This window comes from Mastomys coucha, unplaced genomic scaffold (assembly GCF_008632895.1).
Source record: "Mastomys coucha isolate ucsf_1 unplaced genomic scaffold, UCSF_Mcou_1 pScaffold20, whole genome shotgun sequence".
In the NCBI taxonomy this organism is placed as follows: domain Eukaryota; kingdom Metazoa; phylum Chordata; class Mammalia; order Rodentia; family Muridae; genus Mastomys; species Mastomys coucha.
Genome location: NW_022196903.1, coordinates 30246905 through 30268153, shown reverse-complemented (window position 1 = coordinate 30268153; position 21249 = coordinate 30246905). Strand labels below are relative to the sequence as shown.

The window sequence follows — 21249 nt, the reverse complement described above, 5'->3', positions numbered from 1 at the left end:
CCAATTAATTAATGGACAGGGGAGAGCAGTGACTATGTAATCTTTCTGTCTGTGGCAATCACATCAATGAGAATATAGGCAGATGAACTGTCACATTCTTTATTACTTTTATTTTTTTACAGTCCAGTCATTACCTACCTCCTGGTCCCATTCCTCCTTTCCCCCTCCTTCCCTGTCTCCAAGAGGATGTCCCTACCCCACCCCCACCCCACCCCCGCCAGGCCTCCCTACTCTCTGGGGCCTCAAGTCTCTAGAAGGTTAGGTGCATCTTCTCTCACTGAGGCCAAACCAGGCAGTCTTCTACTGTATATGTGTGGTAGAGTGTATGCTGCCTGGTTGGTGCCTCGGTTTCTGAGAGATCTCAGGGGTCCAGGTTAGTTGAGATTGCTGGTCTTCCTATGGGGTTGCCCTCCTTCAACCTCCAGCCTTCCCCTAATTCAACCACAGAGGTCTCCAACTTCAGTCCATTGGACGAGTGTAAGTATCTGCTTCTGTCTCAGTCAGGTGCTTGTTGGGCCTCTCGGAGGGCAGCCATGCTAGGCTCCTGTCTGTAAGCACACCAATAGCATCAGTAGTAGTGTCAGGCCTTGGAGCCTTCCCTTAAGATGGATCCCAATTTGGGTCTGTCACTGTACATCTTTTCCCTCAGTCTCTTCTCCATTTTTGTCCCTGCAGTTCTTTCGGACAGGAACAATTCTGGGTCAAGAGTTTTTGACTGGGATGGTAACCCCATCCCTCCACTTGATGCCCTGTCTTTCTATTGGAGATGGACTCTATGTTCCCTCTCCCTACTGTTGGAGGGATTTCAACAGTAAGTCTTGAGAGTCTCTCACCTCCCAGGTCTCTGGTACATTCTAGAGGGTTCCCCCACCTCCTAAGGTTGACTGTTTCCATTCATTCTGCTGGCCCTCAGAGGTTCACTCCTGTCCCTGTCTCTTGGACTTCCACCCCTGCCAATACCTACCTGATCATGTTCCCCCTTTCCCCTCCCTCACCCCTTTAGATCCCTCCCTCCCTCTGCCTCCTGTGATTGCTTTCTTCCCTCCCAAGTGGGATTGAAGCACCCTCACTTGGGCCCTTTAGCTTGTTAACCTTCTTGAGTTCTGTGGATTGTATCCTGGGTATTCTGTATTTTTTTGGTTAATATCCACTTATTAAAGAGTACATACCATGCATGTCCTTTTGGGTCTGAGTTACCTCACTCAGGACAATATTTTCAAAGAAACAAAGACAGACTGTCATCATTTGAGATGCAGGAAAGGCTGAGGCTAATTCTAAGGGCCAGCTTGACTTTTTGGAGTCATGAGTTCTCACAGCCCGAGGGTGGTGCAGTTCCTTACCCACTCTATGCTAGAGTACCTAAGCATCACAAAGGCATGAGTCTGCACAATGTCAGGAAACAAACTGCTGTTCAGAATCTCTCCACAGGAAAACTGTAAGCATCAAAACATTTTTATGTGAACAGTCTCAATAATTTAAAAAGACTGACTACACATTGGCTTAGTTATTTTTAAAAAGTATTTTATTGTTCACAAGTGAGGGTGAAATGAGGCAGAGGTTTACAGAAAAGATGTTCATATATAAAGAAAGAAATAGCAAAATATCTTTTGGTCATAATTTAGAAATAAAGTTATCTATAAAAAAGAGAAGGTTCTCCTCAGTTCGTCTCTTCCACAGAAGAGAAAACACAGCTCTCAGTTCCTTGATATCCTCAGCAGGCCACGAATCCGTCTGATGAGAGCCTGTATAAAACTAGAGCGGGACCGAACTTTGGAGTATAACCCTTCGATGTCCAGAAGTTTCTTTTGCAGCGACTCTCCGAAAGCGTTGACGGCATCAGACTGAAGCTGGAGGTGGTGCAGATAGCCCTTTGTTAGTACACTGCTTCTCAGGTACTGCGTTCTATGTCTCCCAACTCAGAACACTGTTACACTACCCTTTTTCCTTTAAAAATATATTCACTTTACATCCCAATTGCTACCCCCAACCCATCCCTGCTCTCCTCCAAGTCCTACCCTTACAAACCCCTCCTCTACTACCCTCTCCCCTTCTCTGAGGAAAAAGGGAAGACGCCCTTGGGTACCACCCACCCTGGGACATCCAGTAATGCAGTCTTTCTTACATAAAGTAAGGTGAGTTCAGAGTATCTGCCTAGTGTGTGCAAGGCCTTGGGTTTGAAACCCAGCACCACCACTACCCCACACTCACCTTACCCATATATACACTGACAAAAGGCACTCTCTAATGTAAAATACTATCAGATTTTTGTAATAGGGTACCAAATTTATTAATAATTTGCATTTCTACATCAGAATGTTTTTGTCATTTTAAGTCCTATACAAATGTATATAAAGATATATCTTAAATAGCAACAATTGTTGATGTTGATACGCTGATATACATATAAAAACAGTTCCTGAACATCATACCAAAAGTTGTTAAGGTGTTGAGAGCATCTCTTCCAGAGGGCCTGGGTCAATTCCCACACCCACATGGCAGCTCACAACCCTCTGTCAAACTTCAGTTCCAGGGAACCTCATGCCCTTTTCTGACTTCTGTGGGCAACAGGCACACATGTGGTGCACAGGCATACATGTAAGCAAAGCATACATACATAAAATAAATGTCTTTTTTTATTTGTTAATAGTAAGTGCCAGGCTAGAGAAACTATACTACTCTTACAGAGAATCAGGGTTCAGTTTCTAGTATCCACATCAGGCAGCTCACAGCTACCTCTTCTGGCCTACCAGGGTGTCAGGCACACACATGGTACACATACATATACGAAGACACTTTCACATCTATATATAAAATAAATTTTTGAAAAGTGTCTTTAGGAAATGAAAGGAAATTTCACTTTCTACTTTATCAACAACCAGGCTTTCCTCTCACAGAGAAGACTGATGTCTGCAGAGCCTTACCTGGTCTATATCGTGTTGGTTCACTTGAGCCAGTCCATTTCTGAAGTCCAGATTTGGTTCTGAGGAAAAAGAATCTGGAGATCAGAGACACTGAAGCAGCTTTGCAAGTGCATCTCCGGCACAGCAGAGGCACTGCACATGAAGAAGGTGTGATGAGGGCCTGAGGCTGAGCTCTGAGCAGGGAAGCCAAGAAGCACATCCCAGCCCAGGATAGGTCTCACTCCCCTAGGAGTCTAATGCATGTTCATCATCTCAGGCCCACCCCAGCACAGAAACTATGGCCTGGGTCTATTCTTCTAGAAAATTAGCTCTGATGTGACTCTACAGCTAAAGCAAACCTACTACAGGAAAATGAAGGACAACCCATGATGAACAGGTTCCAGAATCATTTCTCATAGGCAGAAATAAAATACAAAAGACAGTTGTGTTTACGATTTAGCTCTCCAGCACTCAATTCACTGAGAAATCTGAGACACATAAAATTAAGGTCGCTTAGAGTAGTTAGTGGTGTACATCCATGGTCCAGCTACTCAGGAAACTGGATCAATTAAGCCCAGGATTTTAGGATCTGTCTGGACAATAAAACTTTCCTTGCTGAAAGAAAACAAAACAAAACAACAGAAAGAAAGAAGTATCTGGCCTTTTAGGGCCCTAAAATGTATACACATTTCTGGCTCATCTGTTTTGAGAACAGCTCACCTTGTAGTCTTCTGCTTTTAAATAAAGTTCTAGAGGCAAACAATGAATCTTGGGAATCCATTGGAGTGCAATGTAACAAGTAATACTCCAGATGGCGCCAAAGAATGAACAGGCAGGTCTCGATGATATCTGGAGTTCACATTAAAGAAGAACGTCATCAAGTATGTTTTTAACAAACCAGACACTGGGAAGGAGAAAGGAGACACTTGATTCATTGCCCACAGTGAACTTGCTCAAAGAGACAGGGATGAAGTTCCACTGAACACGCTTCAGAGAAAGCCACAAAGTGAGCTATGGGAGGTGAGGCCTCAGGCAGCTGTGTACTAGCCACTTGCCCGGACAGAAAGCATCTGGACATTTTATAGTACTCCTCGCTACTCTAGAAGGTAGGAATAAAATAACAAAAACAACACACCAGGTATTCACTGGGCAAAAAAGACAGACCACAGGACAGTAATTATATTCCTTCCATACAGTTCTAGCTGCAAAATGTAAGAATTAAGTAAGCACAGAACATTTTAGGGCCTGTTTGCAGGCTGTGGCAACAAAAGGATACAGGAACAGAGGGACAGCAGTTTGGCATGGTTGTTGATCAGCTTCACCAGACGACGTCTTGCTAAGACACACTTCTGCGCAGTAGAGATTTTATCAATGCCAGCAGGCATCACAGACTGGCACAACTAAGGAAAAGAAAGAAGTATAAACGGTAACAATTTAAAATGAACTACTATGAGAGGGTCACTAGAGTGGGAACTATGAAAATACTCAAATGCATTTATTTATACTGCCTCCTGCACAAGATTTTTAGTCAAAACCACGAGAGTCAAAGAAACAGTCAATTTCCACATGAATGTTTACCTTTGCAGGTCTAAGTCAGTTCAACAGACATTTCCAATTCCCTGGTGGCCCACCAGCCCTTGGAGTCTTACTATATAAAAACAACCCCTTTCCAAGAGTAGGTGAAAAAGCTGGCATGAATTTGCCAGGTATCCTCTGGAGAAAGTAGAATGGTGATATGTGTCAGATTTAAGTGATCAAGACTGACATGCCATCTCATCTGCTTGGAAACTTCACTAAAGCATGAAGATGCTGAAGACTCACAGACAACTTCCCAAAAACATCTGCAACAGCAAGCCCTGTTTCTCTGCAGCTTTTGAAGAGACTCCTGGGAGTTCCTTATTGGGCAGCCACTCCTATTTTCTTTTTTCTTTTTCTTTTTTGTGTGTTTTTTGTTTTTTGTTTTCTCGAGACAGGGTTTTTCTGTGTAGCCCTGGCTGCCCTGGAACTCACTCTGTAGACCAGGCTGGCCTCAAACTCAGAAATATGCCTGCCTCTGCCTCCCAAGCGCTGGGATTAAAGGTGTATGCCACCACTGCCTGGCCACTCCTATTTTCTTGAAAAGAGCTATTGGACTGTTTCTGAGCCAAGACATTTGTGCTCACAAGGTTACATGGCAAAGGAAAATCACTGCAGATCCCTTAATAGCATGGAGGAAGTATATCATTGTTACTTCCAAGCCCAGTACCTGGGCCTTTGTGGTGCAGCGGTGACTTTTCAAGCTCCACAGTTCATTACAAAGTTCATACCTCTTTTATCTCATCTGGGGGAAGCTGTTCTACATTCTGCAGCTTATTGACACTGCGACGGTGACTGTCATAATAGCTAAAGAAATCACTGGCACTCTGCTTCAGCAGGTAGATAATAATGCCCAAGCCAGGTAGGCGCCAATACGGAACAACTGGAACCTGGGTATCTAATAGGCAAGAGAAAACAGTGTTGTATTTAAATGCATTTTCTATGGATTTCATTTGTTTTACAAGGGGAGAACATGAAGTCCTCCACTACCACACATTAATTACACAGTTGAGTTCAGTTTCCTACATTTGGGGAAATGACACATAGAGTACAACAATGACAAGCCTCACCCTGAGAAAACAACCTTTTATGAATTTTAAGCCATCTACAAAAACTGAAGATGCTCTATAATTTAGGTCATGTAGACTACGATTAGTAGCATTTAGATGCTAGTGTTGAAGCTGGAGAAATGGCTTTGGGGCTAACAACTGCCTTCTGGAACTCCAGTTCCAGAAGATCTGCTACACTCTCCTGGCCACCAAAGGCACTGCACACAAAAGATGCAGACATAAGCAGGCGAAATATCCTGTGCATGAGATAAAAATCAATCTCAAGTCCATGGGGGCTCACAGAGACTAAACCACCAGCCAATGAGCATGCTTGGGCTGGACGTAGGCCCACTACACAGATGTTGCAGATGTGCAGCTTGATCTTCATGTGGACTGTCTCTGACCCAGTTGCCTGCCTTTGGATCCCTCCCCCTAGCTGTACTGCCTTGTCTGGCCTCAGTGGGAGAGGGTGCCCTAGTCTTGCTGTGATTTGATGTGCCAGGGTGGGTTGGTAACCATGGGGGAACCTTCCCTTGAGAAGTAGAGGGAGAATGAGGGTAAGACTGGGAGGCGAGGTGGGAAGGATGTAAAGTAAATAAATAAATAATTTAAGGAAAAAAAAAATCAACCTAAAAGAAAATTAAACACCTGTTAGTTCAAAGAGCAAGTGGCTAAGTGCTGCTGCAGTTGTTATGTGCATATATACAGCTAGGCTCTTTGAGAAGTACAGCTAGTGAGCACCCTTTATTAGGTGAAGATCTGAGCTTTATGAAAACCACACACCCATCCATATAAACTTTCTACACATTTATTTTATATGTATGAGTGTTTTTGCCTACATGTCTATATTTGCACCAATGTGCGTGTTGATGGTATGAGCCACCATATCGGTGCTTACAAACTGGGTCCTCTTCAAGAACAGTAAGTGTTCTTATCTGCTGAGCCACCTCTCCAGTCCCATAAACTACATACACTGGTAGAAGTTCTTAATCCTAAGTGAAACAATTCTCATTTTAGTCACTGGTTCCAGTTACGTGTGTTTACTTCTAATCTGCATTGTTCTGGTTGCTGAACTGACAGCTGAAAGTCATTCTCCCAAAGAAGTATTTAAAAACTTAACTGGATTTAATTTTACCTTGTCTCACTATGACAACTTCTCTGCCTTTTACTTGCCTACCTTCCAGTGAGGCTGCAAAGTAACAGTGAGTTTAGGAATAGCCTGGGCTACATAGGGAAGCATGTCAAAAAGAACAGAAATGAGAAAGTCACTGGTAGGTGACTTTCAATCAAAGGGGATCTCTAGACAGGATTCCTAGTCATTCTATACTCAGACTAATTAAGCTACCAAGGCAGGAAGAGAATTCTCCCTTCATATTGGTGAGGGCACACAAAGGGCAGGAGTCTTCCATGGATTCTCTTTCCTTGCAACAAACTGGAACGACTCCTGGGAAATCACCATACTTCATCACAACTAACCCAGTATCCAACTAACGCAGTATCCAACAGCTCTCTCTGCCTTCTGTGTGTTCCAGGATGGCACCCTAACCACCCCACAATCCTGACCTCCATACTAACTTCTGAAGACACCAGCGGGTAGGTCAGTCTACCTAGCACCTAAAAGCTTATTGTCGCGGGACAGAAATTTGGAGCTGTGATGCACAAGCTACTTTGGACACTGAGTACAGCATACAAAGGTAACTTGCTGTGTTTTCACACTTTTCACCCAGCTAGCCTTTTCTCCAATCCTAGGTACTTTCTTTGGGGTTTGGTATTATGTAAAATTATGTTCCCCCACATAAGGCCTTAGCCTCAAAACTCCTAAGACTTTCCTTACCTCTATGCTTCCCTCACACACAGATCTGACAACAGTGCCTCCCACAAAATGTAACATTTTCATACTAGTAACTCATCAAGAACACATTGCTTCTCATTGGAGGCAGATGCAGAGCTGCATCTTACCCCTAACAAAGCTGTGCCGCAGACACAGGAAGCAGACAAACCCCAGGCTCACCTTGTCGTGTTCCATCTCTGTTAACTGTCTCTGAAAGGCTAGGGGTGAAGAGACACACAGCATTCTGGAGGTTAGAGGAGTTCTGCTGCATGAATGACTGGCAATATTCCATTACATTGGCACAAATCTATAATGGAAGAAAAGGAGTAACTAAAATGTTAGGCTAAAAATTCCCCAAAGTCACAGAAATCTGGACTGCAGGAGAACAAGGCCTAAGTCAATTTGTAAAATTACACACAACTGCTATTTTTGTCAAACTTTCTAAAACCATAAAAACTTCAGGTACACAATTTTTACCCCTTCTTACCTGCTGCATGGCCAGCTCAATTTCATCTTTCTTGCTCACCCTATCTCCCTCATTATCATCTTGAAATTTAAACTGCCGCAGTCTGTCAGAGCCTCCAAAGCGACTTAGTAGGCCTAAACACTGGCGCTATAGAAAGGAAAAAAAAAGATGGATTGTTCACTTCAGGCTGAAGGTCTTCAGCATTAGTGACTTCGTTTTTCTTGAGGGAGGGAGAAAGAGGAAAATTCAGTAGGGAATTGCATTATTCTTGAAAGCACCTGATATCTTACTTCCTATTGAGACAACTAAGGTAAGCTTACTAAGATTCATCTTTTTGCAAAGAAGGGAAATACTAATATTTTTCCACAAAGAATTCCTAATATAACCTGTGTGTAAAGAAAATTTATGTTGTATATAAAAATATTAAATAATTCTTTATGAAACAGTTATAAAACAAAATACAAGTTAATAAATAAATGAAAAGTTTAATAAGAAGCGGCAACTACAAGATGATGAGTAACAAATCCTACTCTGTCTCCCAGGACTCAGACTTAAAAGGCTGTAACTCCTGTTTCCTGGGACTCCCTGAAAGGGTTGGGAATTTATAGGCAGCCTTGGCAGATGACATGCAGATGTTAGGCCCATGGGATGGCTCCTCAGCGGGTAATGGCCAAGCTTGACAGTATGGACTTGCCTCTGGGGCCTATTATGCAGGAAAGAACAGACCCCCATAAGTTATTCTGACTTCCACGTGTACACAATGGAACATGTGTGCACACAGACATACACAATAAATAAGGTATTAACTTTTAAAATAATTAATATAAATATTGCTACCCTGAAATCTAAGTACTTTTCCCAAGGTTTGCTGCTTTTACAGATAAAATAGACTTGTTCCAATATTCCCAGAAGGCACCTAAAAGGTCTTTTTCTCCTCTTTGATAAAAAAAGAACATAAGAGGAAAATTTTGGAGGGTTTTGGTAGTGAATTTAAGTCCTTCTGGAAAGTTATTTAATAATATAATGTAAAAAGCCACCATGTGCAAATCTTTGACCCTAACTAACCCAGACACATGAGTCCAACACAGCATCATCCCCTGTGAAGAACGAGGACTTCAGAGCCAGACCCACTGACCCAGTGCCTGCACATGCCTGGAAAGCACTCCTCAGTGAGCCCTGACAGTTTTTTGAAGACTTGAAAAAATAGTTTATAAAAAGTTAACAGCTTTGTAGTGGTGGCCCACGCCCTTAAGCCCAGCACTTGGGAGGCAGAGGTAGGCAGATCTCTGAGTTCGAGGCCAGCCTGGTCTACAGAGTGAGTTCCAGGACAGCCAGGGCTATACAGAGAAACCCTGTCTCAAAAAAACAAAAACAACAACAACAAAAGGATAAGAAAAAAAGTTAGCAAAGTTAGGAAAATGATTGTATTAAAACAATAGAATGTACATCCTTGCATCTAATTATTCAAAGCTATTAAGATGGGACAATGTTTAGGTCACAGAAAGCCAGTAGACTCTTCAGAAGCTTTTGATAAAATACCTAATTTATAAATTAATGTTTAAAACATACTAAAAGAAGGTTGTACACATGGAAAATGTAAGAATATACTAACAATAATATCTAAAAACCAATTTTAGAAAAGGCAAAGCACTTAATATGCAAAGGCAGGAAGTGAAGAGTTCAAGGCCAGACTGGCTACATACATGAGACCCTGCCTCGAAAACCTAAAAAAACCAAGGGGGTAAGGGGCTGGGCCGGGACAACTGCTTAAGGACAGCAAATGCTGTGTAAGAGCAACAGCAGCAGGCGGCGGGGCATGTCTATAGTTCCAGCACACCGGAAGCAGAGAAATGAAGACTGCTGCAAGTTCAAGGCCAACCTAGCCTAAACTGAGGTCCAGGTTCACACGAGGTGCACAGAAATATTCTTCTCAAAAAACAAATGAACAAAAAACAAAAGTAGAATGAGCAATTGTTTATGGCTTACTAATAACATTTACATAGAATAATAGATGTTAAACATTAACATAAAAGCTCTGCGATACACCTGTGTTGGAAATACTATTGCAGAAGAGCAGGAATAAAGACATTAAATCTTCACTTGCAATGGGAGGTCAGAGGTGATTCGGGAAAAATCAAGTAGTGGCAACACGGCAGGTTACTGAGTCATTAGAGAACCGATGGCACAGCTTAAAGGGCCTGCTCTAGTCCAGGTGCAGCCCCTTCAAACTGCTATTTTAAAAATAAGTCAGTTACCTGAAACCTTGTAATGTGTCCTTGGAGCTCCATTAAGGATCCTTCATTTACATCTACATCAAGTTCATTTAACATACCTATAAAATGTAGAATACATGTAAATATCGTTTCATGCTAAAATGAAAACATATAAACTAGAAACTGCTTCTCGGATTTCTATTCTTTACATGCATGAGCAGACTCTGCCATGAAAGTTTTGAGAAACAGGATCTTCTAAAAACTGATAAGTATCTTTTATTTATGTCAGCATCACTAGCTCAAGGGTATTCACACACAACCTAAAATCTAGGTAGGTACTCTCAAGAGTATTTTTTTAAAGTTTAAGAAAGGGGCTAGAGAAATGGTTCAGAGGTTAAGAACACTGGCTGCTCTTCCAGAGGATCAGGGTTCATATCCCAGCAACCACATGGTGGCTTACAATCACCTGTAACACTAGTCCTGGGAAATCTAACCCCCTCATCTGCTCTCCATGGGCACCAAGCATGCAAGGGGTACACAGATATCCATGCAGGCAAACAACTATATACGTAAGAGAAAACTAAAAAGTTTAAGAAAAACCCTTTACTTACAACAATAAAAGTTAAAACTTTCTAAAATCAGAAATCAAGTATTTCATAATAAGTAACGATAGCTAAGACTCCTAAGATGAATGAACTTAAACCTTTCTACCCCTAACTAAGAGGAGGAGGAGGCAGAGGAGAAAGATGAGGAGAAGGAGGAGGGAGAAGAGGAAGAGGAGAAACTTATGCCATAAGTACTGAGGAGCAGAGGACAGAGAGAAAGGCAGTAAGCACCATGACTAAGCTCACGACTCCTCTACACCCCCAGAAGCAGCATGAGGAAAGAGGATACTCACAGGACCCTTGCAGACCTAGTCCATGAGAACCATACTGAGGAGTTAAGGCTTAGGAAAACCAGAAAGAAGCCCTGCACTGCACTGTGTGACATAGAAGCAAGAAGGGTGGAATGCTTTAGTCATTCTATGGGATCTGGACTAATTTGAAAATCTTGACATTCCATGGGCTGAGAAGAAAGAGCCCCCCAACCCCTGCCAAGTCTCTTTGGAAGCAACAAGGACCCAAGTTCTCTGACAGGAACTGCACCCAACCTTCATCAATTCTCCAACCAGAGGGCTCAGATACAGAGACATCTACAAGGAGGAAAAGTGTTGGATAGGGTTGCCTTGCAGAAATAGAGGTAATATAGATAAGGCTACAAGATCAGAAGGCACATTGCCTGGGACTCTATGGCCATTCTGTGCTCAGTACCCTCGCCTGTAAATGTAAACTCTAACTGCTGGACCACTTGATACTGGGGGAGGGGAACAGTGCCTGGCACATAAACATGCATTATTACTGGCACTGCATGTGCCGAAGGGAAGAAAGTCAGGAGGCTGTGCTATCATTTAAGATCAGTGGCAGCCAAGACAACCTTAAACATGAGGGAACCCAGTAAATACCCATTTTCCCTTAAAGAGACCTGCAGTGCACATTTAAAATGCCAAAAGCTAAACCAAAAGAAAATGTATGAGGGCCAGGGAGGAAGACCTGAAGATTGAACATGAATATTACAAAATGACTTGCAGGTGAAGCAGGAATTACAAAAGGACTTGCAGCTTCAGGTCTCACATCTGGGCACTGACTTCAGAATTTACACACAGTATAAAAGTTAAACTGAAGGAAAAAAGGTAGAAAAAGTTCATTATTTTCTAAGTATTTTTCTTAATCATGGTATCTGTCTTAAGGTTTCTATTCCTACACAAACATCATGACCAAGAAGCAAGCTGGGGAGGAAAGGGTTTATTCAGTTTACACTTCCATACTGATGTTCATCACCAAAGGAAGCCAGGACTGGAACTCAAGCAGGTCAGGAAGCAGGAGCTGATGCAGAGGCCATGGAGGGATGTTCCTTACTGGCTTGCTTGAGTTCCAGTCCTGGCTTCCTTTGGTGATGAACAGCAATGTGGAAGTGTAAGCTGAATAAACCCTTTCCTCCCCAACTTGCTCTTGGTCATGATGTTTGTGCAGGAATAGAAACCCTGACTAAGACAAATTGGTACCAGGAGTGGGATATTCCTGTGACAACCTGATAATGCCTTGGGGAGGACTGTGGAAGGATGTTGGAACTTTGAGCTTTGGTTGTTAAGAGCTCTGTGGGATGATCTGTAGGAGCTTGGAAGATCATGTTGAGAATAGTGCAAACAATGGAGACATGGCTTGTGTAATTTCAGAGGGAAGATTAAAAGACTTTATCAGGGCCATTGCTGTTTTGATTGTGAAGATTCTGTGGTTTTGGTTAGCTGAGGCTGAAGAATCAGCTGTGATTAACAAGATACCAAAACTACTAAAGTGAAAACTTTGTATTACTGGGACTATTGACACTGGTTAGCTGGAGCTAAGAAATAAGCGGTGATTTTTTTTTTCTGAGACAGGGTTTCTCTGTGAGCCCTGGCTATCCTGGAACTCACTCTGTAGACCAGGCTGGCCTCGAACTCAGAAATCCGCCTGCCTCTGCCTCCCAAGTGCTGGGATTAAAGGCGTGCGCCACCACCGCCCGGCTTAGCAGTGATTAAGAAGAGACAAGCATCATTGGGGTGAAATCTTCTGAGAAGTGTTTTCTAAGAAAACAAAGAGGCTGTGTTCCAGAGGTAGCCAAGGTTGTACCTTGTGTTGCAGCAGGACTTGGTAATGTGTAAGAGTTACCCAGGTGGTACTGGTCTTGAAGGCACGAAGGGGTCATGAAGAGCAGCTGAGGCTCGGCACTGTGAGAGGCCATGGAAAGCCATTGGTGAAGGTGCAGCCTCAGTTGCAATTGATGGCCCAGGACTGAAGGGGTCATGCAAAGGAATTGAGGCTTGGCACCATGAAAAGAGCCTATGAGAGCCGGGCAGTAGTGGCACATGCCTTTAATCCCAGCACTTGGGAGGCAGAGGCAGGGGTTTCTAAGTTCAAGGCCAGCCAGTGATCTACAGAGTGAGTTCCAAGACAGCCAAGGCTATACAGAGAGAAAAAAAAAAAGAAAAGAGCCTATGAGAAGCTATTGGTGAAGCCTAGTTATAGCAGAAGACAGTGTTTTGAAGATGCCAGTATCATGAGATGACCACCAAGAACAGCAGCAACAGTGGAGTACAGGAATCTGGAGCCTAGAAGACAAGGTGTGTGCTATAAGGGGCATAGCTGGAGAAGTGACCCAAGCCCTTGGAGGAATGCAGATGATTGTGAGTGGATCCCAGACATTGGACAGTTGGAAGTTTGATTTTGCTTTTGATTGTGACTATGCCCTAATATTTTTCCCTCTTGAAGGAAGAAAGTATTTTAGTGGAGCCCACCGTTAAGAGACTTTTAATTGTAAAAAGACTTTAAATTTTAAAAGAGATTGGATATTTTAAAGGGATTGAAATTTTAAGAATTTGCAAAGACTGTGAGACTTTTAAAGTTATTTAGATCTTGGGGATGAATAAGAAAGTAAGGGTTGAGACTTAATGGTGATGTGTTTGTGTGTCAAGTTGACAAGGGGTCAATAGGACTGGCTGGTTGTTTTGTGTCAACTTGACACAAGCTGGAGTTATCACAGAGAAAGGTGCTTCAGTTGAGGAAACGCCTTCATGAGATCCAACTGTAAGGCATTTTCTCAATTAGTGATCAAGGGGGTAGGGCCCCTTGTGGGTGGTACCATCCCTGGGCTGAGAGTCTTGGGTTCTATAAGAAAGCAAGCTGAGCAAGCCAGGGGAAGCAAGCCAGTAAGGAACATCCCTCCATGGCCTCTGCATCAGCTCCTGCTTCCTGACCTGCTTGAGTTCCAGTCCTGACTTCCTTTGGTGATAAACAGCAATGTGGGACAATATCCTTTTAAGAACTTGTATTTCTTTATATTCTTGGAGTATTTTTAGAGTTAGTAATTTCTTTTACTTTTTTCTTCAGTAAGCCTTTTTTATCTATTAAATTCACGTACAATTCTTCTGAACCAGCATGTTGAAAGGTAATGTTCTCATATATCACCTCTACATGCTACCCCAACACATACAGTGCAATGTTTGAGAAAGTAGTTACCAAATACAGCTAAAGAGAGTCTCATGTTTGTTAATTATCTCCTTGATCTTTAATTATTTGACTATACGGTTCATTACTAATAAAACTTAGTATTTAAATAAAGACAGCTGAATGTCATCAGTACCAATTTCACATGCTAACTGTAAAGTAATAAAAGTCTCACTCTATTGAGCCTGTGTCAGTTCATAAAGAATTAATTGCATTCAATACAATCAACTCACCAGGAAGCGCTGCTTTACTTATTATTCCTGTCAGCAGAGCTAATTCCTGCAAAGAGCCAGCACTAACATCCTGACAGCGCAGAATTGCTTGGATGGTATCAGAATGTGAAACGAGAAACTGCAGCACCTGAACAGTCCAAGAGATAGAGGAAGAAGAGAAGAAACTTGCATTATACACGTATAATTCATCTTTTTAGTAAATAACTGTATGCAATGAAGAACAAGAGAAGCAGCAGCTTTCTGAACTTGTAGCTCATTTCCTCTCAAAGCTCATTTCCCACGGCAGTTCAGAGCCAAACTACTTCCAAGTTTGTTTATGAACATAGCAGAGCTGTGCTGTAGGACACCATAACTGTAAAACGCTGTGTTTGAAGAAGTAACACCTATGCTACTTCTTAGAGAATCTCATATGACTGGGTATAATGAACTAAAGAAGTCACTCTATGTAAGTCTGACTTGGGGAGCATAGTTTAATCACATAAAAGCTTTTGCTACAGAACAAAAGAGACAGAAATTCTTCCCTCCAAACTTCTGCCTTTAGTGTTCTGTGGAGCACCACCAGGGAGGACCCTTCAGCACTCTCATGCAGAAACATCTTGACTAGACTTGCAGCACCATGACAGCACACAGGCTAAGGCCAAACAAGCACCACAGACTGCTAAGGAGCTTCACTCACTTTATTTTTGTAAAGTATTTTCATTAGCATGTATTAAATGTATGTGATAATGGATCTTATTGTGACACTGCACACATATGCTGATTTTATTTTATAGTTAATAAAAATTAGACTCAGAGGTCCTGAGGTCATTCTCAGCAACCACATGGTGGCTCACAACCATCTGTAACAAGATCAGATGTGCTCTTCCGGTATGTCTGAAGACAGCTACAGTGTACTCATAAATAAAATAAATATTAAAAAAAAATACTACAGACTCATGATGGAATGAAAACAAATAATCTCTCACAAGATTAAAGAGAACATTTTTGATAGGATATTCACTATTATCTCAAGCCGTTAGAAAGAAAATCACATACAATTATGGTACTGTCTTTCATACTTTTTATTTTTGGAAGCAGAGTCTCATAAAGTACAAGAAAGGTCTTGAACTAGCCACACAGCCATGGCAGATTCTGATCCCTGGTCCTTCTCCCTCTACCTCCTAAGTACTTTGGATGACAGGAATGTTTAATCATGCCCAGTTTTATGGGTTTTATTTTTATTTTTTTGAAACAGAGTTATACTACAGAGACTAGGCTGACCTCTGTCTTATCCTGTAGCCTAAGACTCTCTTGCACTTGGGACTGCACATATTCACCACTATACTAGGCTTATCTTTTGTATTTTCTAAAGGCCTTGGGTTGGTTTGAATGAGAACGGTCCCCATAAGCTTGTATATTTGAATACTTGGTTCCCAGATGGTGGAACTGTTTGGAAAGGATTAAGTGGTGTGGCCTTGTTGAAGGAGATACGTAACTGGGGTGGGCTTGAGGTGTGAAAAGACTCACACTATTCCCAGTGTGCTCTCTGCCTCCTATAAGATGTGCACTTTCAGTTATCCCTGCTGCCATGCCTCTGCTCTGCCATCATGAACTCTAACTCCCTGAAAATGTCAGCTCAATTAAACGCTTTGTTTTTTAAGTCACCTTGACCTTGGTCATGGTGTTTGTCATAGCAATAGAAAGGTAACTAAGACAGGCCTACTGTAACCTCTCTAAATCCCTGGCTAAAATGTGTTAAATGTCAGTTTATTCCTATCAGAGTACTGCTAGCTTTTCTACAAGAACAAATTTCAAATCTCTTGCTTTCCATTTCAGGATTCTATAAGTAGCTACAATGTTCCATACACAGGGGAGTACAAAACTAGTCAGGGTAGCCCCTAACCCAGTCCAAGGACTGTGCTCTATACTCAGCTTTGCCACTAACAGCAGAAGGACATGCTTTCACCTGAGCTTTCTGTCTCTGCATCTGTAAATGTGGGTCTGCATTAGTGACTTCTGTACAAAGCATCCCTCTTACCTGTCCTGCTGCCTGCAAGTGCTGGGACATACTGGATGTGAGGATGACCTGGCATAGCTGGAGAGCTGGGAGGAGAATCTGCCGGTATCGGTCCACAGGTGTTGGGATGAATATTGGTGGGTCTCTCATGCCAAACATGCTTGATTCATTTCAAACAACCAAGGGGAGAGCAACACTGTATTGAAATATGGTCTTAACAATTCATTACTACTTACACGCTAAACTGTAAACACTTGTATTTTAATTTTTAGACAAAAGAAAATGGGTGTTTTTTGAGAAAGAAGTGAGAGGCTCTGTACAGACCAGCAATTCTACATCAGGATCTCAAAAGTATTTAGCTTGACTCTCTTTACACACAGAGAAAATAGTAACTTTCATGTCTAAAACTTTAAACAAAGCAATCCCTTCCTTCTCATGAGGCAACAGTTTTGTGTTAAGCCTAAGAAGCTCAGCTACCACTCTGGCAATGGAGTTTAAACAGTAACTAATGCCACCATAAGGATTTGTATTGCTAGGGAGATGGATATGCCACCTCCCTGACAATGCCATCCTGCAGACTGTGAGGGAAAATATGAAGGCCCTGTAGGAAGGCTCTGCTGGTAAATTGACAACCCAGTCTCAATCTGGATCTCACACTAGAAGGAAAGAAGTAACTCACAAAAGTTGTTCTCTGACCTACATACATCTGCAGTGCCTGCAAGCTGCACACTCCAAATAAATAAAATTAAATTTAAAAAACTAAACTGAGTGTTCCATATTCAAACTGAATTGACATAATACTGAAAAACTTAAAACTTGAAAATAATTTCATTTGAAGCTTTCAAATTAAGCAGTGTGTAAAACCCTAAAACCAGAAGAACAAAATAACTCTAAAATTCTATTAGTAACACAGATATGCAACAATTTTGTTCTTTTTTCTTCTCCTTAACTTTGTTATACAATCCAGGCTAGCCTTGACCTCACATTCTCCTGCCTCAGTCTCTCAAGTGCTGGACTACCACACCAGCCAACAAAGGTTAATTGTACTATTATATTTTAAAAGACTCCTAGTTAAAACAAGCATCTGTGGAACTCGTGTAAAATAGTAAGGCTGACAAGGCTAACAGAATCCTCACCAATTTCTCATACTGGGCTACTCTTCTGAAATGGAATTAGGCCCCACCCACTTTGACCCTCTGGGCAACTTCCACGGAGTAGTAAATGACAGAGGCAGGCAATGCAGCCTGTCCACTGGGAAAATAATCTTTGGGATTTTCATTATCCCTTAGCTAGGAGCTTAAGAAACTAGTTCATATGGACACTTACCCATGAGAGTCCATTTCTGGGCGCATATCATAGACTTGGCACTGGGCCAGCCTCACAATCACCCCCGATCTTAGGAGTTCTAATGAACCTGGCTGTAACTTAGCCACTCTTGTGAGAAATGCCTAAGGTTACAAAAGGGAAAGCATCAGTGTCAGAAATCATGCCCAAAGGCCTCATAAGGAAACAAGACACCCTTAGTTCATTCCTTACTAATCACTAGTGAGGGGAACTCTGAGCTAGTTACAAGGACATACTGTTCTCCTTTCTCATAAGATTTTTATAAGAACTCTGGTGGTGGTAAGGGTGTGCAAAGTACCTGAATATTGTACATTCTTATTACTGTGAATTATCCAATTCAAATATAGTTTCTGTCAACAGGTCAGGTGGGTTTGCTGTGCTCATTTCTAGTGTGTCTAGCACCGTGCTTGGTGTATATTAGGTATTTAGTAAATATGTATGAATAAATGGTTAAAGAGCCTAAGGCTTCTACTAGTGTGACATTATGTAAGAAATTCAACATGGAGAGACTGCAGCATATCTGGAGGGAAGGAAATGACAAAGTAAGCAGTGTTTAAGGCACTGCTCCCTTGCCATGAGCATCATGCTACTCAGCACCATCGTCAGTGAGCAAGCTGGCAGGAAGACACTGCCCTCTAATCTTCTCAGGATCATCGCAGCCCATCTTCAGACTAAAAGATGCATTGCTAGCACAAATCCCCAAATGTAAAACTTACCATAATGACAGCTTAGATAACAGATACTCAGGGAGCACCAGTGGCCTAGCTAGCAGTAAGCACAGTTGCCTTCCAATGCACATCTGCAGGACCAAAAGAGTCCTGCCAGGGTCCATATAACCTTACCATTTTGGATTCATAGGTATAAAGGGCTTTTAAGAGAGGAGGCTGTGGAGTCAGCAAGCTCTGTAGAGTACGGTCATCTTCCACCAAGCTGTCCACAAGGACCTTCAAATAGCCACTGTTAGAAAGGTACAAGAGCCACTGGTGCTGCTTTTCCACAGAGACAATCCGATCAAGGAGAGCCAGGGCCAGCATCTACAGAAGAAACAATCAGAGTCAAGCCTTAACATGTGGGTGGCTACAAAGACTACCAACAGCCAAGGCCTTTACTTGGAGTACTTTCTACTTTCTAGCTTTTTTCTATAAGAAAGTGTGTAATAAAATTTCACTTTTTTTTTGAGTTGGAAATTGTATATACTTAGAATCTCAATTTCTTAATATAAAGAAAATCTTCGGTGTCAAGTTTTAGTTCTGAAGTAAAATCTACGTTAAAAATAATAGCATTTATATTTTAGCCAAACCCAGACACTATGTGTTAGAAAGAAAAGAAAATTAATTTTTTGAAAATGTACATGTGGATGCCTGTATGAGATTATATGCATCATGAAGGCCAGAAAAGGTATTGTAATCCCTGTAAATGGAGTTACAGACATTGTAAGCTGCCCAGTGTCTGTGCTGGGAGTTGAACCTAGGTCCACTCCAAGAACAGTAAGCACTCTAAACTCCTGAGCCAACTCCACAGCTCCCATGTTTTCTTTTAACTTTACTTCTAGTTCTAAATTTTTATGTATTATTTAGAGGAACCTTACAAAAGTATTAAAAAATATATGTAATCTAAAAAATGTAGTTAAAGCCATTTTAATCTATTTCCTCCCAGGGTTTTGTTCTATGTATAAAAGTACTTAAAAACTTAAGGATATGCCAGGCAGTGGTGGCACAAGCCTTTAATCCCAGCACTTGAAAGGCAGAGGCAGGTGGATTTCTGAGTTCGAGGCCAGCCTGGTCTATAGAGTGAGTTCCAGGACAGCCAGGGCTATACAGAGAAACCCTGTCTCGAAAAACCAAAAAAGAAATAAAAACAAAACAAAAACAAACTTAAGCATAATGAGGAGATTGCTTTCTAGTTTGTATTTTATCTTATTTCTTAACTTTCCTGATGGCCATGACATAACGGTGTGAGTGTGACCTTCTATGGGGATCCTCCTTCTCGTTGTGTTAGCCACAATATTTTACTGAAGACAAAGTGCAAATCCCCTTCATAAAACACCAAACAGAGGAGGGCACATTCAAAAAAAGAACTACCCACCACTGGAAAGACCAGAAATCTACTAGGCAGGACTTCTATGTTTCCACCCATGTTGTTCTATAAACGTCAAACTTAGCAAAGGTGATTTTAAGGAGAAATTCTGAGTTAAGATACCAGCAGATGAGCAAACTCACAATAATATCGAAAACAATTCTCTACATGCAACATACATTTTAAAAGCTGATTCAGTATATACTTTCATAAATACTCAATATTCAGTAGCAATTCTACACAACTGATATTTTACCCTTCCAATCTCATGGCCATCACAAGCGTCTCGACAGACCACTTCCATGAGGGCAGCGCCATAACTCTCAATGATAGCCATATTTTCACGTTGTAATTTACTAAACACATCTTCAGGGGCAGTCAGCCGTTCCCACATAGTTTTCTTAGCTACAAGGATTAAAACAAAAAAGTCCAGTTAAAAAACAGTTTACCAACTAATTATATCTCATATCCAACAACAACAGAAATCCATTATTGTCTGTACACAAAAGACCAGATCAATGAGTCCAGACAATGAACTTTAAGAACATGTGTCGCACATGTACACTAATGACACAATGTATGGCTCTTTCAAACAATGTATGGCTCTTTCAGAAGTTAAAATTAATCATGGACCCCAAGAGAACTGATTACTTGTATTTATCCTGCTAGCCATCTTGTTCTTATATTTTACTACCATCTTTGAAACTTTGGATAAGGAAGATATAATACAAACAGAAATCTCTCATAAAAAAATCAGAAAGTTTTAATCTTTAGGGTTTAACTGAAATATTTATTAAAATTAAAAACTGTATCACTTGTAAGGATAATTTAAAAATATAGTTCATAGTGTGGTACATACCCTTCACTAAGAGTAATGCAAACCTTACAAAATTTTCATAATCAAATTAATACAAGTTTTTAATTAAAAGCAATTTCATGATTTTCCTCTCTAACACTGTAGTAATTTTTTTCTTTGGTCATTTTGGTTTCTTTTTTTATTTGTGTTTGCCAGGATTTTCTGTATATGACAGCCTGAATGTCCCAGAACTCACTTTGTACACAAGTCTAGTCTCCAACTCACAGAGATCTGCCTACTTCAGGCTCCAGAGTGCTGAGATTAAAGGCCTGTGTTACCATGCCCAGCACTAAACTATCATTGTGAACCAGGTACACAACACACACTTGTGATCACACAGCACAAAGGTCCCACGTTTGCAACTAGCCTGGAATATATGGAGATCCAATCTGCATAGAAAAAACTGTCATCTTGATGACTGTTCTAAGTGTGTTATAGACTTCCACCTAGTAGTTAAATAATGTTTTCCACTTTGACTAAAAGAACATGAAAAATATTTTTAAGAGAAAAATATGGGCGTTGTTGGGAGTGAATAGTCCCAATTACTATTATTTTTTAAAAAAAAAAATAGCTTGGGGAGCTGGCAAGATGGCTCAGCGGGTAAGAGCACTGTCTGCTCTTCCGAAGGTCC

The 21249-nt window shown here is 41.4% G+C and overlaps 1 protein-coding gene across 4 annotated transcripts in view; it reads right to left on the bottom strand.

Annotated features, from left to right (window-relative positions):
* Positions 1 to 1503: 1503 nt before the first annotated feature.
* Nup205 (nucleoporin 205) overlaps positions 1504 to 21249 on the bottom strand; it is a 69849-nt gene continuing 50103 nt past the window's right edge. For 3 of the 4 annotated variants that reach the window (XM_031381529.1, XM_031381532.1, XM_031381530.1), the window contains exons 31-43: positions 20019 to 20167; positions 18529 to 18720; positions 17669 to 17790; positions 16364 to 16502; positions 14347 to 14473; positions 10077 to 10153; positions 7843 to 7968; positions 7536 to 7662; positions 5207 to 5373; positions 4177 to 4300; positions 3621 to 3749; positions 2922 to 2980; positions 1505 to 1847 (exon numbers count right to left, since the gene is read on the bottom strand). In XM_031381529.1, coding sequence (XP_031237389.1) covers positions 1695 to 1847; positions 2922 to 2980; positions 3621 to 3749; positions 4177 to 4300; positions 5207 to 5373; positions 7536 to 7662; positions 7843 to 7968; positions 10077 to 10153; positions 14347 to 14473; positions 16364 to 16502; positions 17669 to 17790; positions 18529 to 18720; positions 20019 to 20167 — 1691 coding nt within the window. In that variant the 3' untranslated portion in view covers positions 1505 to 1694. Of the gene's footprint in view, positions 1848 to 2921; positions 2981 to 3620; positions 3750 to 4176; positions 4301 to 5206; positions 5374 to 7535; positions 7663 to 7842; positions 7969 to 10076; positions 10154 to 14346; positions 14474 to 16363; positions 16503 to 17668; positions 17791 to 18528; positions 18721 to 20018; positions 20168 to 21249 lie in introns of all 4 variants that reach the window. The other variant, XM_031381528.1, reaches the window with a different exon arrangement.